Raw genomic sequence first — 17,106 nt, 5'->3', positions numbered from 1 at the left:
GAGTGTTGACAACAAATATCTTCTAAGAAGAGGATCCTGGTGTGATGTGCAATACAATCTTAAGCGTTTATATGTTGTCGAATGAAAATAAAGTTGTGAATGTTGTGTGCCCTTACTTTAGATTTCAGAGAGACGTGTGTGGTAAAGAAGCATTTCCTTTTGCCTTTTTATTTAAAAAATAATTGTCAGATACACATCTATTTACAGTATATGTACATAGATGTACATAGTTGCTTCTTGTGTACACAATACATACAGTATTTAACTATTTGCAATTGTGCTTCATGTCATTGTTATAATTTGAAAAATAACCATATCTGTGTTGAAATAAAAATGTTATAATTGTGCAAACTTGATGTGTTTGAATGAGGTTGAAAGAATCTTTTGATCAGAAATAAAACAAGGAGGCCTAGAGATTTTTTAATGCAGGACTTTGTCGCCCTCTTCTGACCTAACATCAACATGACTGAAGAGGAGGAGGTGGTACTTTGTTGCCTGGCTGAGGGGGACCTTGGCAGAGCCCAGGAGGTTAACTGGCAAAAACTCCCTATAACGTTAAGAAACCTAAAAAAAAAGGGCTCATATTTGGGCAGCCATCTGTCTTAATTTCAACGAGGGAAGACATTTACTACATCAGCTCCTATATTTTGTAATTTTAAATTGAGAAGAACACAGTAAAACAATTAGACAAGTTAAAGACAAGATCAAAGAACATTACAGGGAAGTCAAACTGGACATGAAAAAAAAACATTCCCCATAGAAAGTCTAATAAGAGCAATCAAGAGGAAAATCAAGATTCAAGATCAAGACTTCAGGAGACATGGATAAGGGGGTGACTGAGTGGCTGTGCTATGGAGGTTGGAATGACTGTAATCGGCTTATTGTTCAAACAAAAGATACTCAAAGGGAGTGAGGAGACCTATTACTAATTGGTTTCAGACTTCTGAATCGAACAAACACATCTTAGTTTCGTTTATTGATTTAAAAAGTTATTGAAGTGTATTAAATGGAAATTCAGCCTGATTATTGAAGGGAAACCCCTTCATTAGCAGGTGTCATAAGATGCAATATTTATTAATATAGTTTTATTTTTTAATAACAATATGGTGCAGAAAAGAAACATGGATGCTTGTACATTATATTAGTAATTGTATAGTATAACATAGCATTTGTTATAAATACTGGGACATATCCCAAAATACATTGGGTAGGACATATTTGGATACTTCCAAATTCCATAATAACCTGATGAACTGCAGGTATACATATATGTTGTCCATTCAGAAAACATTAATAATAAAATCATAAACATCCATAATTATCTCTTTTCAAATTATAATCTATATTGGCCATGATATTGACACGTGATTTTTATTTTCTCCGGCGTACGCTTTGATGTTTGTCACGTGACCTCACCCAGAGGCCCTCGAGGCAGTGGGTTCAGTTCATTCGCCCAGCGCACGTTCACTAAATTTAGACTAATTAGCTGGCGAGCAGACTTCATAAATATGACATTTTGTTGCTACCAACGATTATTATTGTGACATTTCTTATATACTGTCAGTCCACATCATGGCGTTTTCTCTGGTGAGTTAAAAACTAAATTAAATTGGTGAATTAAACGTTAACATTTGACCTTTTGTGCACCATTAAACTACCACCGACAACTCTTTCAGGCGTACATTTTGATTCCTACCCAAAATAACTCACTAGAGGTGTTTAATAACGGCCGAAACCCAGTTTTCAGTCCGCCACATGTGTCCTAACCTTGAGCTTAACTTTTAGCATGGATGCAGAGGTTATTTTACCCCCTCTCTTGTTTTTCTTCTTGCAGAGAAATGATCCCCGCAGACCGGACAGCCCGGACTCCGAATCCCCGGCCTTGTCCACCTGCAGCAACGCGGACATCTTCCGCAGGATGAACACCATGCTGGGCAACGCTCTGGATTTCAGCGGTGTGTGCACCACACCTAACACCAAGGGAAAGCCAGACCTGCTGTGTGGTAAAGTCTTGTTTAGTATTTTCCACTCTGCAGCAGGTCGACTTGGCTGCCAAAAGCAAGAAAAGATTAATTCTTGGTACACTCCTGGTGTTTAAACACAATAGTTTAAAGAAACATTGAAGTGAATCCAAGTTCATCCACTAAATCTTACCCCTCCTGAACAAAATTTGAGCAGATGTTAAAAAAAATGTTGGTATCTTATTTTGTCTTTTCATTGGGAAAGTAGTGTTTTCTGCTTTTTCAAAGCCAGGAATACAGTTTTTATTGTTGATCCACGAAATGAAGTCCTTCATGTATTTACTCTTGGTCCAAAGCTAACTATGTTTAATGGATTAATCATTTAGCCCCTAAAAAATGTCACAAAGGTCACACTACTGGAGGACCCAGGTTACTTCTGCACAAGTTTCTGCATTGTCAGACCAGCAGTCCAAAAACCACAACATATCTTAAATTACTTTTCAGTAGAGTAACAGTTCAGGTGTAGTAAAAGGGCTACATTTTTATGTTTCAAATTCTAAAAATGCTTGACTCCGCCTTAAAATATCTACATGTGCAAGTTTCATTTGTGAATGTAAATTCTTCCCAGTTTCCTAAGGACTTTAATAAAGCACACAACCTTAGTGTCTTCAGTAGTAGCTTTTGAATCTGATGTTGGATTTTCCTGCAGCGGTTTTCTGAATTGCATGTTTGTAGCTACACATCTACCATTGACTAGAAACCCATAAGATTATTATTAGTTGCAATACCACTAGTTAAAGAATAAGCTACTTTACTTTCTCAACCAGAATTGCCGACTGCCTTTACCTTGTCATTATCATTTGGGTGCCAACAGCTGATTCATGCTGCATCAACAGACAGTCTGCAGCATTGCAGTACTTTGAAGTTTAAAAAAAAATATATAAATAGCTCAAGCGTGAGATTTGCCAAGATTTAACTCAGTGTAGTTTCCTTGAATTGTACATTTGCTCAGCATTCTTGTTTCAGATAATATAGGGTTCACTCAGCTTGACATAAGCTGCAATACGACACTCATGTTCTGTAGGTTTTTAGAGATACAAAAGTGAATTTTATCCTGATGCAAACTGAGCTTCTGCTGTGGCCTCACTGCCCCACCACTGGTGTTGCTGAATCAGGGCTGCAGCTGGATGCTTTCCAGGCCTGGAGAGGGGAAGAGGAGCTGGAGGTGAAAATTGCTCTGTCCTTTGATCAGTGAGCTGCTACAGAGTGCCTCTGCATAAGTGTTTGTTCACTGTTTTGTGTTAAAAAAAAAAAAAAAAAGGGGGGGGGGAGAAAAAAACAATCAATGGGTGCGGTTTAAGTTATTTAAATTGTTTTTATGATGGCTTATTAAGCATCCTCAACCCTCTGTTCATTTTTAAATCCAGTCTGCTGAGTCATTCGCTCTCATCTCCCTACAGCCTCCCACCATGCCGCTGTAGCTCTGCCCCTTGCTTCCCCCTCTCTCCCTCCCACCTCTGTCAGCTCAGGATACAAGGCTAGACCGAGTAAGCAGCAGTAACGGTGGCAGCAGCAGCTGTCCTTTTCTAACGATTCGAGACGTGCTGTGCCTACCAGAGAGGGAAGTACTTCAATCAACAAGCCAATAGTTCCGACAGGAATTTTTCATTACACAGTTGTTAGGCAAGGAAGCAGGGAGGTGGGGGAAAGCTGATGTCATTAGCAGGGGTGTGCGAGTGCATCAGCAGCCATGTCACATGCTGCTAGGTGGGTCAGTGATGCAGACGGAGATGCATGGCAGTTGCACCGGGCACAGAGGCAGCAGGTTAGCTCCCCTGTCAACCAGAGTAGGGGGACATGTGGTGGTGATCAAGGAAGTTTGTTTTTAAATGAGATTTTTCTTTACAGTTTTGTGTGACTAGTCTCTCCCTGCCCTTTTCTATGCAACGCAGACTAACAGTCCTCTTTAGCTGTCTTAACACTTACTCTCCCCTCTCTTCTAAATCCCTGAACTGGATCTTGGATCGAAAGAGTCGGAGCTGGCTGCAGTGGGCAGCAGGAGGATGCTATTCCCCAACTGTGGTGGCATACCCGGCTCCCAGGAAATTCCTTCGTCCAGGGGCCCACCGGGTGTCACAGACCTGGGCCTTGGCCTCCAGTCTCTCCGGCTGTCCGGCTGGGACAGACCTTGGAGCAGCCAGGAGACAGACAACCACACGTCTCCCTCAAAGGTTCAGACCAGCTCACCTTCCAGTAAGTACCAAAATATGAGGTTTACCAAAAATGTATTTAAGAATAACTACAAAACCTGCAACTCGATCTTGTATGTCTAATACAACATAATGTCCCAGAGTGAGGTTGATGTTTTTTTTTTTTTTTTCCTGGACTTTATTAGCTCTCATTACTTTTTTTTTTTTTTTTTTTTTTTTTTTAGTTATGGATATTGTAACCTTTAAGGTTGTGTGCCTTGGCAGTTTGTCGCCCTCATTTGTATTGAAGTATGTTGTGGTTGTCATTAACAGCAGTCTGTGTGGGAGCATTGGCTGTAGTGTCACTAGGGAGGATGATGTGGCAGTTTTGCTTTGCTGCATCTCTAGCACTACAGCAGGCACACACAATTTAGTGAAGCTACATTTCTTTCACCCACAGCTATAGCACGTAAGATTTATTTTAGAAGTAATTTTCTAAATATTTAAGTACCTGTTGATATAACTGACATTGTTCAGGCTGAGTGCATAGGTTTAGCTAGGATACAAACCAGACAAACTGTTCCAGTTAGCAGCTTAACATGCATAATAATGACGTAAATCCTGACGTTGAAGCTGTAGGACAGTTCTGAGATTAGTGTTTGTCTTTGGACAGGTGTCTCAGGCCGTAAGTTGGCCTGACCCATTTGTAGTGCTCTAGTTCCAAACCAACCAGGCATAACTTAATTTAGAGCTCTCCAAACTGGGCCCACAACAAAGTGGTACAGAGCTTTGAATGTGGCCTACAGCTGAATAATCCCTTCAGAGCCTGATGTTCAGTTTCAGGCCATGCAGTACATGTCTGTCAGCTGCCACCTGACTCTTTCGTTATCAGAGAAAGGAAGCTGCTGGCAATTAAGCAATTGCTGCTAAACAGTCACTATACTTTTCTTTGGGAAAGGTGTCAGGTGAATTGGCCTCCAGTTTGCTGAAGAGAAAGGTGTTGAGCTTATTTGAGAATATTGTGTTTCAGGTTAGTTGCAGCCAAGTTATAAACTGAAACTAAAAATTGAAAATGCTTCAAGCATTGACTTAAGCATTTTTTCTTCCTCTTGGCAGCTAGCTTGCTTATCCAGTATCCTCTTCTACATATTTGGGAGAGCTCTCTCAAACCAGTATGGTTCTGTAGATTCAGCACACAAACCAGTCTTCACTTTGTTCTTTTATGGGAACCGGTTTTGCAACTGAATGAGCAAAGATGGGTAGAAATTTGCAATGCCTGCTGACTAATCGATATGGCTCTGTAGATTCAGCACACATCTCAGCTTCAGTTTGCTCATCCACTTACAAAACCAACTACATCAAACAAGCTAAGGGATACTATCACCATGGTTACTTGTACAGATCACTCTGAAATGGCTGAATCGTCTAACAAACACTGTAAATGATGTAATTGTCCTTTTCTCCAGTGCTAGGTATACTGAACAGCCCCTTCAGTAGCATCCTTGGAAAGCCCCCAGGCTACATGCCCCCTGAGTCCATGAGCATGACTGCTGACTTCCTGGAGAAGTTCCCCAGCATGGCTCGCATCTCAAACCGTCTGGACTCAAGTTCCTTTTTGGATTCTCGCTCCAGCAGTCCTGAGGACTCAGAGACCAGTGGGTTCAGCTCTGGCTCAGACCACCTCTGTGACATGCTGGTAAGGCATATACTTCCATTAATCTTCTGTTTTATGATTAAGGTTGTTGAAGGGAGGAGAGGAGAATCAGTCATTTGGGAAATGTTGCAAACCTAGAAGAAGAAGATGATGATGATGATGATGATGATGATAATGATAAAACAAATTGAGGCATCATTGACTAGAAAGCCAGGTCACAGCATGCTAACCTGTATATGCCATAAATATTTAAAAAATTAAGGCTTGGGCCTTTGATTTAAAACAGGCTTTTACTATAGATGGCCCTGTATTCCTAACTCGCCTTGCAAGTATATTTTAGTCAAAAATGTTGCTCTTTTCTGATCCAGTTTTAATTCAAATGCACTTCTGTGTTTACCAGTTTTCTTGATAAATTCTGGATAATGCACATTTCTACAGCACTAACTTTATCACTACAATACATGAACTACATACGGTTACGCCATAATCACTACTGTGTTGGGCTGAGTTTTGCTTACAGAAATGTTTGGTGGCTCGGCAGTTTAGAGAATTTAGTATCAGGATATTTTTGACCAAATACCATAATGTGTATATTGCCACAATGTGTGGTTGAATATTGGCGCTCTAACAAAATGTTACTTACACAATGAGGTTTTTGATAAATATTCTCCAGAAATGATTTAATGACTTGGTGTGTAAAGGTAAATAACAGAACTGTCTAAGGTCAGAAAATGACATCCCTTTACTGTAATGCAGCCTGTAAAGACAACACTTACCATATTCCAATGTATCCCAAAACTATCGACTATCTAGTTTCATATTGTGAGGGCAATATATTATCCAGCCCTACCATGTTTTTTTTTTTTTTTTTTCCTCCCTGTCAACAAAACTCAACTATTCCTACACAGATTTCATCCTTTAAAGCATCTCTAAGGGCTAGGCTTTTAATGTGAGGAAGTCTTGAGTCTTGCTGAAAGGAACTTACAATAGTCTACAAAAAGGCACAAGACAATGGAATTTCAGTCACCTAGCTGATGTAGACTGACCTATGTGAATGTAGAATATTTTTGAGTCCAAGCTTAGACCTTTATTGTTCCCCTTAAGACAACACTAAGCGCCGGCTCTTAAGAAAAGAGTCTGAGCCTGCAGGTTAATGCGAGGTAGGAGATGTGGCTTTCTGAAATGTACAAAGGCAGCAGTGCTGCTGGCATCAGTAACCGCAACTGTCAGTAAAGCGTTATCAGTGGAAAGCGTGCAGCAAAACTGAACTGAGCATCAACCGCTTTAGTACACCTCCCATGATTGTAAAAGTTTCATTTCCGTTGCAACCCAAGGAGTATATAATGTGAGTAACATTGTATTAGATTCCACTCATTGTTTTATCTGACCTTGTTCAGCAAAATTGTCTTTGTTTGCCGTCTTTATTTGAGAATTTGTAGTAATTATAAGCACTCTGTAGAACCATATTAAGGTCAATTGTCTGGACATGTCTTTTTGTCCAGTCAACTTTGCGGATTTCCCCTCCCCTGCCTTATCTGACGTCAAACATGCAGAAGGATCTGTTGCGACTGGGCTCCCGTCTGGACCCACAGGACTCCAGCTCTCCTCTGACCCCACCTCCCAGTGCCAGCCCAGCCTCAGCCATTTCCCGCCGCTGGCGTACCGGTTCTCCCTGGCCTGGTGCAGAGATGCTTGACCAGTCGGATGATACATTCAGTATTGAGAGGGAGGCCCGCCTGCACAGACAGGCTGCAGGTGGGTCTAAAGTTCATTTGACTTATCACATCACCTATATCTCAACTTTAATGGTATAAATGGTTGTTGTGGTGGCTTTGTGGATAGAACTGACCTCTGAATTTTGTCTTACCCCCGTTTTCTGGACTTCGTCAGCTGTGAATGAGGCAACGTTCACCTGGAGCGGTCAGCTGCCTCCCAGAAATAACAAGGATCCTCTGTACTCCTGCAAGGTGTTTCTTGGTGGTGTGCCCTGGGACATCACAGAAGGTAACTGCTGCTTTAATTTTAATTTTAGTGTCTATCTACTTGATTTTATGAATGCTTACATGGCAACAAGTGAGCAGCCCTTAATGTGCCTTATATCTCCATAATTCTGGTTTGGGTGTAAAGTTGCAGCTGGATGTAACACAAGCGGTCCCTGCTGATGTGTCACAAATGACAATGCAAGGCTGTCAAAATTCGCCAAATGATGTTTGAATCTCTTTAAAATCGCCACACACAGTGGATTTTGCCAGGGTTAGCATTGTGAAGCTTCTGCCATGTTTGACCCGTTGGTGTGTAGCCACGTCCTAGAGCAGGGGTACAGAAACTTTCAATGTACCACCTTTTTTTTTTTTTAAAAGCAAAGTACCCTCTGACCAGAGAGCAAAACATTTTTACATCTATATAAACAGGAACAATAGTGTTGGCAGTAATAGATTTACTAAGAAACAACCTTATAACTGAAACATTTAAATACTATATTTCAAATGTTCAGAATCCATCACTTAATTCATTGTAGTATAGTTGTCTTAGGAATTATGCATGACTTATTTTTAAAGGAGCATTTTTGCAAAAAGATCACCTACTCCAAAGTACCCCAGGGGTATGCCTACCTCCATTTGAGAAACGCTGCCCTAGAGCATAGGGGTGCACGAGTCAGAAAATTTCACAATTTGAGATCGCTTTACAGGCTCAAGATTTGATTCAAAAACAATTCTCAATTTTAAATAAACTTCAGTATGTAAATGTGTGGGGTGTGTAAATGGGGTGGCAGTAGCTCAGTCCATAGGGAGTTGGGTTGGGAACTGGAGGGTTACTGGTTCAAGTCCCCGTTAAGGACCAAAAAGTACGGAGTGTGGATTGGAGAGATGCCACTTCACCTCCTGGGCACTGCCAGGTGCTGTTGAGCAAGGCACCGTACCCCCCCCCCCCTCCCCAGGGCGCCGGCTCAGCTGGCAGCCCACTCACTCTGACATCTCTCCATTAGTGTGTGTGGTGTGTGGGGTGTGTGTACTAACAGAGTGTAAATTGTAATTTCCCCATTGGGATCAATAAATATATTTATAAATGTAGTTCCTTTCCCCATGTGATAGTATACATGCCATTACAAAATATTAGAAATATATTATATATTTTAAAATGATTTTGAATCTGTAGAGCTTGAATTGCAATACAAAGGTTTTTTGGGTTTGTTTTTTGCACTGCTTTATGTTCTATTAAAAACAAATGGGACCATAAAAATGAACCAGTAGTGTAGCCCCCTGCTGGAAGTCATAAAGAATGCAGGTTTAGCACACTTGTGGATTGGATCCAGTTTTGCAAAATATATCAGAGTGGGCAAACGAACACGACTACCTAATATAGCTATATTTAAACCAAAACGTGTCTTAAAGTGAAACTTTGCAGATTTTCAACTGGCTTTGTCACTGCAGCATAGGCAGTTCATGGCTATTAACACGCTGGCTTTTGTGAGAATGTGATGTATATTTAAATTTTAGAATATTTGTCTACAACCTTAATTTTTTTAAATCGGACAAATTCAAAAAGTCAAAGATGGGCCATCACATTGACAACTACTGTAAAACATGTTAATTTGTGACTGAATTGCTTCCTGAATTCCTCTTAATTTGGCAGAACTTGTACCGCCAGAAGTTTACAGGAAGCTTTGTGTGGCTAGCCATAAATTTCAACCTTTGAAAAGTTCCTATCAAATGAACCATGATATAAACATACCTTTTTTTTTTTTTTTTTTTTTTTTTTTCACCCATTAAAACTAGAAATGTAATACCTTGATGGAAGAGCAAGACTCATTGAAATACTGGTTCTATTTTGCAATACATAATGGATTATCACTCATCTTATTTCAGCTGGCCTGATCAACACCTTCAGTGGATATGGCCCTTTGACTGTAGAATGGCCTGGTAAGGATGGAAAGCACCCTCGCTGTCCTCCCAAAGGTAATGTTGCTAAAGGTAACAACAAGCTGGTAGGCAAAACAATATTTTTTTTCTTCCCACTTCAGGGTGGCACTGTGGTGAGCAAATGGCATGCTGGTGAGTTTGGCTGTTGGCTTTTAGGGCTACTTTGAATGGTGATGCTGGGGCTTAAGTGTAGTCTAAAACATGGTGGTAGATGCAAGATGTAGACAAAAAAGATGCTTTAGATCTGTGGTTCATGTTAAGTTTGTTAATTTTTTTTTTTTTTTTTTTTTAGTAGTTGCTGCCTGTATATTAAGTCATTACCCAAAGTCTGAATTCTCAATACTGGGGGGGGCACACACGTTTCAATAGCCTAAAAGTATTCTGTATGTTAAGGCTACGTTTATCTGGTGTTCGAGAACGAGAAGTCTGTGAGGGCATTGCTCCATGCCTGCTCCCAAGACCCGTTTCACCCAGAGGACAACCGAGAGTACTACTTTAAGATGTCCAGCCGCAGAATGCGATGCAAGGATGTAAGTAGAACATGCAAGGCCCAATCATGCTCTCGGCAGCCAGTGGTATGGAACTAAACACTTCCTGTACTTGTAGAAAATTTGAGATGCAAGTCTTTTCATGCCACTTACTACTTTTACCACTACATTTATCTGACATGCTTACAAATTCATCTTTTTGCAAACAAAAAGATGAAAAGCTTGTTATAAATTTTAACTACCAAATGGTATGTAAAAACATTTGAAACGATTGACAAAATTATTGGAAAACAGCTATCTATGGAGTTGCCAATTTTATTAGGTACTACAATATCTACAGTTCTGCAATCAATGCTCACAGCCTTGCAATTAATACTTTACCCACCCCAAAATATTACAAATTTTAGTATAATGAATTGTGTAGTTGCACTTTATTACCGTACCTTGTAGATGGTCTCAACAAAGAGTGAGCTTCTAATGTATTATTGTAGATGGATGTAACATACTGGTAGCTTGGTGAGAATATCTAAAATCTGAAGTTTGCTGTAGATGCAGAAACCCAAACCGGTTCAAATTGTACTACAGCTAAATTAATGAATTGCTGGTTTGTCACATGCGACTCTCCTTACAGTAAAACTAGTTATTATAATTAAATGCTTCTTTGAACAGACGAATGTGACTTAACTGTAGGACCAAGAACCAAGCTGATCAGATTTGTGAACTGATTCTCTAATCACATTTGAGCTGAGAATTTCTGGCATCATTTATAATCCATTTAATTCAAGTCATACCAAACATTTACTGGTTGCTGCATCTCGAGGGAGTTTTTCTGCTTTTGTCATTGTAAATTGAATGTTTTCTCCAACTAACAATACAATTTTTTTTGAATTGAAGTAATTGTTGCAACAATAAATCTGAAAGTTTTGTTTTTAATTAAAACAAAGTTTTAGACTTCTTCAGGTAAGGTTTTTGTCTGAGGAATATAAAGTACCTCTTGTGACTTGTCCCCTTTCTGTTTTCAGGTGCAGGTGATCCCCTGGGTGATCTCTGACAGTAACTACGTGCGCTGCCCCGCCCAGCGTTTGGACCCCAGTAAGACTGTGTTTGTTGGTGCACTCCATGGAATGCTGAACGCTGAGGCCCTGGCCAGCATCATGAACGACCTTTTTGGAGGTGTCATGTATGCTGGCATTGACACGGACAAGCACAAGTACCCCATTGGTGAGACTGCGGGTGGTTTACTTTTTCCATTTTTTTTTTTTTAAGTGGGAAATGCTAAAGGTAAAAAAATTGTATATGCACAGTTTGTAGATATCTTGTAAGCTACTAAGGGCATACTAATGACTAAGTTTAAAAAAAAAAAAAAAAATAATAAAAAATAAATAAATAAATAAACTGCACTGCTGACTATTGATGACACAGGAAGCTATCAAATATCTGTTTTTATAAAAACCTACTGTGCATATTTTTGCCATGTGTTACCTGACCTTTCTTGTTTGCAGGCTCTGGACGTGTCACTTTTAACAATCAGCGCAGTTACCTGAAGGCTGTGTGCGCAGCGTTTGTGGAGATCAAAACTCCAAAGTTTACAAAGAAGGTAGTAATTTACTCCCGTAGCAAATTTACTTTTCACCACCTATTTATAGAAAGAACAAGTACATTTACACAGGTACTGTATTAGTACAATGTTTGAGGTACTAATAAGAAATACTTCATTGATCCCCGAAGAGAAACTCTGTGTTGCAGTTGCACAACTAGAAGTATCAGAGTAGAAATATAAATGAATATAAGGAGTGTGGATATGTACGGTATTTACATGTTTTACAATGTTGATGATGATAATTAATATTGTCCAGTTTCAACCCGTCTGTGTGTCAGTGTTATGCTACATACGGCACCAAATTTCAGAGGGAAATGCCCCACTGCATTTATTAAACTTTAGGTACTTTGAAGTAGGGCTGCACAATTAATCAATTTTAATCACGATTTTGACTTCCCACGATCAAATTTGCGTGATCGAGCGATTAATGTTTTTAAAAACGTCATTTCATAGAACGCTCCGGGTTTTTTGCAAAGCCAATCTACCGCTCCGTCAACCCGTCTGATCATGAGCCAGTCAGAGTAGTTCCCTGCACCCCGTGCAGCTTAGTTTCTAGATGTAGACGGTCACAGAGGACAGAGTAACGGGAGGAAAACTCAACAGAAAGCAGTCGGTTATAAGTCCGTCTCAAGGTTTACCAGTTTACCAGTAAACGCAACATTTGTCCCGTCTGTTGTTTTTCAGACAACAGCAGTGCTAGTAGCGTCTGTTAGCTGTTAGCTCCTCTAGGACGCACCGGTGCTAATGTCCTCGCATCCGCTGCAATGTTTATATGGATATGGTTTAATTTTGTGTAACATTACCCATTTCGTCTGTAAAGCCGTGCCCGTGTGGGATCTCTCCTCTTACTCTCCGCGCAGCCCGGCCACAAAGCGGCCGCTGGTCCACGCTTCTGTTTTGTCTACAGTTTTAATTTTTTATTAACACAGCTGTAGATTGTTAAATATGAGGGGCAAACCTGTGTTTGTACCAGTGTTTCCGCTGGTAACTGCTATCGCGGCTGCCACGGCGAAGAACATAGAAGTTATTGAATGCAACTAACTTCAGTTCGTAGAGTAATGGCGTGAGACGGAGCTGCTGGACTTGGACCTGGGCCAGAGATGTGACCCATGGCCAGAATATCATAGTTCATAAAAATGCAGTGCAGTGACGATACAGACGTTTCATACATACGACGTGTGTTCTCGTCATTTGACCCGTGCTGGACCCGTTCATGAGTCAGCAGTCTCTCGGTGAGTAGCGTCCATCACACTCCCTCTCGCAGTTATAAATGCCTCTGTGACGTTAACATTTGTTTTGGTTAAAATCAACAAATCGTGAGAATAATCGCGATCAAAATAATCTTGATTATCATTTTGGCCATAATCGTGCAGCCCTACTTTCCAGACTTTCTTAGAATTTAATAAATTATAAACTACCCAACAGTGTACAGATAAAGTAGTTTTAATATAGCCCCACTTCCAACAAAGTGATTTAAACAAAAGCTGAGGAGGCAAAATAAAACTGAAGTAGAGTGAGACCTCCTTCTGCAGCTCAACCCTTTGTCCAGCCCATCCCATCAGATGAGCATGGGCATGCACTGGCTTCATACAATAACATTTAAGAGTACTAGTCATTAAGTTTTTATCCCAAATGTCATAGCGGCAATTCTGAGAATGATTGTATGGCCCAATGCGTACTGTGATTCAAGGTTCTAGCTTGCAACGGAAACATGAATTGGTTGGCTTGTGACCCTTTGGCTACAGTTAGCAGAAGGCTAAAGTACCGGCTTGTCTGTTGCGTTTTTAAATTTCCTCTCACGCCGCCTAGACGTCTCATTCGGATGCAGTAGGTGGCGCCGTGGGTTAGCCTCTGGTCCTCGTAGCATGTTAATTCTACCATCCTAACCAGGATAGGGCTGTGTGAGGAAACAATGTGACAAATGACACAATTCATCCCTGTTGTAGAGCTTTGGAGTGACTATTTAAGTGTTTAAAATGCCAGTGAAAGCGAAAAAACACAAAAATCTGCTTGTGAAATGCCTCAAGTTTTAAAGATTCACTTAAAGGTCTCACTTAATTTAAATTTAATTTTTTTTTTTTTTTCTTTATAAATCTACTTTTACACTTACTGTGACTGCTGTGAACTTGGTAAGATGGCTTTGGTTTCTCCCTCAGGTGCAGATTGACCCGTACCTGGAAGACTCCATGTGTCAAATTTGCCTTCGCCAACCTGGGCCTTTTTTCTGCAGAGACCAGGTCAGTGGGAACTTGTGCTTCAACAAATCTGTCCTGCTAGCAGTGGTTGTTTCTTGCGCTTAGATTGCCATTAAGTTTGGTATTCTTGGTCCGGAGTATAAAATGTTCAACTCCTGAGTGTATCTAAACTTAAGAATCAACCTTGATTGTATCCTACCGCTAAAATCAAATTTGCAGCCTTTCTTAATATTTCTTAAAACTTTGCTTTCTTTTTTCCCTGTCTTGTCTGCTTGTCAAAATGAATTTTCCAACTGTCAACACACAGGCCTGCTTTAAGTACTACTGCCGCTCTTGCTGGCACTGGCAGCACTCCATGGACATTTTGAGCAACCACCGGCCCCTCATGCGCAACCAGAAGAACAGAGACTCAAGCTAAAGCAGATGGCGCCAAACACTCAAGGGCCAGAGGAAGAGCCCCTCTCGAAGGGGTGTGGCTGCCCGCCAAGGAGAGCACGTGTGCCAGATGTCCCTCGGTATGAGGACACCTGGCACTCCACCAGGCACTGGGGATATCACTGTAGAAAATGTTCACTTTTGCACTTGCTACATTTTTGCTGTTCACAGTGGCACTATGCACAGTGACCTTGTTGGGAAAGACAAGGGGCCCTTCACACTTATGCATTTTCACAGACTTGCGGACGATGAAAAGATGCGAGTCAGCCTAAGGTTAAAAAGTGGATGAAAAGGCCAATTCTTTTTTTCGTTTTGTTTACTTGTGTTGCATAGTGAAGAGCAATCACGCAAGTCTCATTGCCGTTCATTGGCAAATGCCATACAGTGCCTTTAAATTTTTATTTTCCTCCCCCCCCCCCCCCCCCCCCCCCCCCCCCACCCCCCCCAGTTGGCATCTGTTTTTCCTGTGCAAGCCAACTGGTGTTTCTTACTTTTGGGAGTTGAATGTTGGGCTTCATTTAACCAGTCGCATTTCAGACATTTTTATGCAGTTTTTTACTAATTTGTACACAAACGGTTTTAAGTCATAACATGAACATTTTGAACAGATCTACCAGGCGGCTGTTTATGGGAAAACTCCTCCCCTTTTTTATTTTTTCAGTTTTCTCATAAGTTTCTTTTGTGGCTTTTCTTTTTAATTTGCCCTTCCAAATTTCAGCTAAGTGGGCACAAAATGTTGGAAGTACTACTTTAACTTGCTTTGTTGGTCCAGTTATATTGTGTGTAACAATTGTACGTTTACACTGGGCAATCCATTTCTCAAGCACTTGATGGATCCTGTTGAGAGTAAATGAACATTTGATTGTACTAAGTTTTGATTTTTGCACTTTTTAATTTGCACGTGTGGAGAGGTGGCAGTGGTTTTTAATCACTTTTGTACATCAGCACGGGGACACGCCTATGTTTGAACAGCTGCTTGTTTCCTGTTGAATGTAAGAACTTCCACTTGGCTAACGATAAACTTAATCTATCAGAGCTTGAGTAGACCCCAGTAAATGATTCCACGCTTTCTTAATCCCATTTTTGCCTTCCTGTTCCAGTTGGACATAAACTCATAAGCTGTGTGCCAAAGACAAAGTGTCTTTTCTTTATCCATTAAGTTTGTCATGCTGAGCTTGTTGTCCCTTAGCCCAGCTGCTTTTTAGAGTTTTGAAAGTCTACCTCATTGTGGTCTGCCAAGTTTGCTGCTACTTGCAGTTGTGGAGTATGTTCAGATTGGGCACAATAAAGGTGTTTAAGCATTAATGGACATGTATGGACTGTTTAATTGACGTTTCATTAATCTTAAGTATCAATGAATCAGTTAATTGTGAATGTATTTGTACTGGAAGTTTTGAAATTCCAGTCATTTCCTCAACATCGACAGACATGGGACTGCAAACTAACTTTGTGCTTAAAAGAGGAATTTTTAAATGTCTGAGTACTACAATGTGGTACTTTCTGTCAGAGTACTGACCGAGAGCTTTAAAAAAAAAAAAAATACACGTCTTGGCTAATATGTAATTCACACTGAGTGTGAACATAAAATTTGTTTTTGGCTCTGTGCTGTAAAGTAGCCCAAAGGGCTTCCCACAATTGTTGCTATGAATCTTTCAGGATGGTCTCCTTTGGTTACAGAAACAAACAAAAAAATTGTTCGCTTAGATGTGAATTTCTGGTCTCAAAAGGCGCTTTTATCAACCAATGACATATCTCTTTAAAGGTTGTTTTAATGAAGTAAGGAAATCTCACGCTGATAATTATGGGTCAAGTTTTAAAATGACTATTTCTCATGCAACTCAATAGTATCTTTGCTCTGTAGTGAACCTACCCTGTCTCCAGGCTTTCATATAATTTAGAAAGCTTGCCGTGTCTCTACAACCCAATGATTGGTAAACTGACTGGCATGTAAAAGGTCTGTGGAGCCTCTTTTTGAGGTTAAACTGTTACTAGCCCCTAGGTGGGACAAAGATTATCTTAACCTTTTCAGATGATATGGGGCATTGTAATATATAAAATGTAATCATAAGCTTTAAACCATGATTGGTTAGCTGTTCCATTCAAACCTTCTGTCTTTGTCCTTTTACGTTTTTGTAATACAACCATTAAGTGTACCGTGGCCAGATTGTTGATAAAATTTAACTGGAATATTCCGTAAACCATTCACCTTCTTACTACATCAGCAAAGCAGTACGTATTGATTTGGCCAGGTCTGTGTAAACAATAGTAAAAGCTAACCCGGATGTCTTACTGATTCGCACAAATTCTCCAGTATGCATCGGACCAATCTACTCATACACGACCCATGGATGTATAAGAACTACCTTGTCCATTGTGTCCCACAATGTAAAGCATTTACTTACGCTTGACAAAACCTAAGCCAAGCTTGACCTAGCTTACTACAAAATTAATGTTTTTATACAGGGTGAGCATCATCTCTGAACGCAGTATGCTGTTATTATGCAGCAGGCGGTTTTGAGTGTACATACAGTTTTAGTCATGGATCTACAAAGATGACAGCATGCATTCTTTTTTTTTTATGGCATTCTGTTTTATGGCATACTTTAAGCTTTTTTGACTTTAAAAAGTACTGTGCCTTTTTATCACTTGTGACATACTATGAAT

The 17,106-nt window shown here is 40.2% G+C and overlaps 1 protein-coding gene across 5 annotated transcripts; it reads left to right on the top strand.

Moving 5' to 3' along the window:
- The first annotated feature begins 1,417 nt into the window (after positions 1–1,417).
- cpeb1b (cytoplasmic polyadenylation element binding protein 1b) lies at positions 1,418–15,747 on the top strand. 5 transcript variants are annotated; one of them, XM_032517576.1, is made up of 12 exons: positions 1,418–1,587; positions 1,835–1,955; positions 3,993–4,214; positions 5,617–5,846; positions 7,307–7,559; positions 7,695–7,808; positions 9,671–9,775; positions 10,118–10,254; positions 11,235–11,433; positions 11,715–11,809; positions 13,969–14,049; positions 14,315–15,747. In XM_032517576.1, the coding sequence occupies exons 1-12, from the start codon at positions 1,573–1,575 to the stop codon at positions 14,423–14,425; spliced, it is 1,683 nt and encodes a 560-aa protein (XP_032373467.1). In that variant the 5' UTR covers positions 1,418–1,572; the 3' UTR covers positions 14,426–15,747. The 5 variants fall into 5 exon arrangements, with proteins under 5 accessions (XP_032373467.1, XP_032373478.1, XP_032373458.1 ...); XM_032517587.1 differs by having other exon boundaries at positions 1,835–2,003; positions 7,358–7,559; XM_032517567.1 differs by having other exon boundaries at positions 1,835–2,003; positions 9,671–9,760.
- The last annotated feature ends 1,359 nt before the right edge of the window (positions 15,748–17,106 follow it).

Source organism: Etheostoma spectabile, chromosome 1, assembly GCF_008692095.1.
Source record: "Etheostoma spectabile isolate EspeVRDwgs_2016 chromosome 1, UIUC_Espe_1.0, whole genome shotgun sequence".
Taxonomy (NCBI): domain Eukaryota; kingdom Metazoa; phylum Chordata; class Actinopteri; order Perciformes; family Percidae; genus Etheostoma; species Etheostoma spectabile.
The sequence above is the reverse complement of the archived record's forward strand: the minus strand, read 5'-3'. Positions and strand labels throughout refer to the sequence as shown.

Coding starts and splice junctions, on each gene's coding strand:
- cpeb1b (XM_032517557.1), top strand. Junction 2,004..3,992: donor AAAGCCAGACCTGCTGTGTG/GTAAAGTCTTGT, acceptor TTGGATCGAAAG/AGTCGGAGCTGGCTGCAGTG. Junction 7,560..7,694: donor CCTGCACAGACAGGCTGCAG/GTGGGTCTAAAG, acceptor GGACTTCGTCAG/CTGTGAATGAGGCAACGTTC.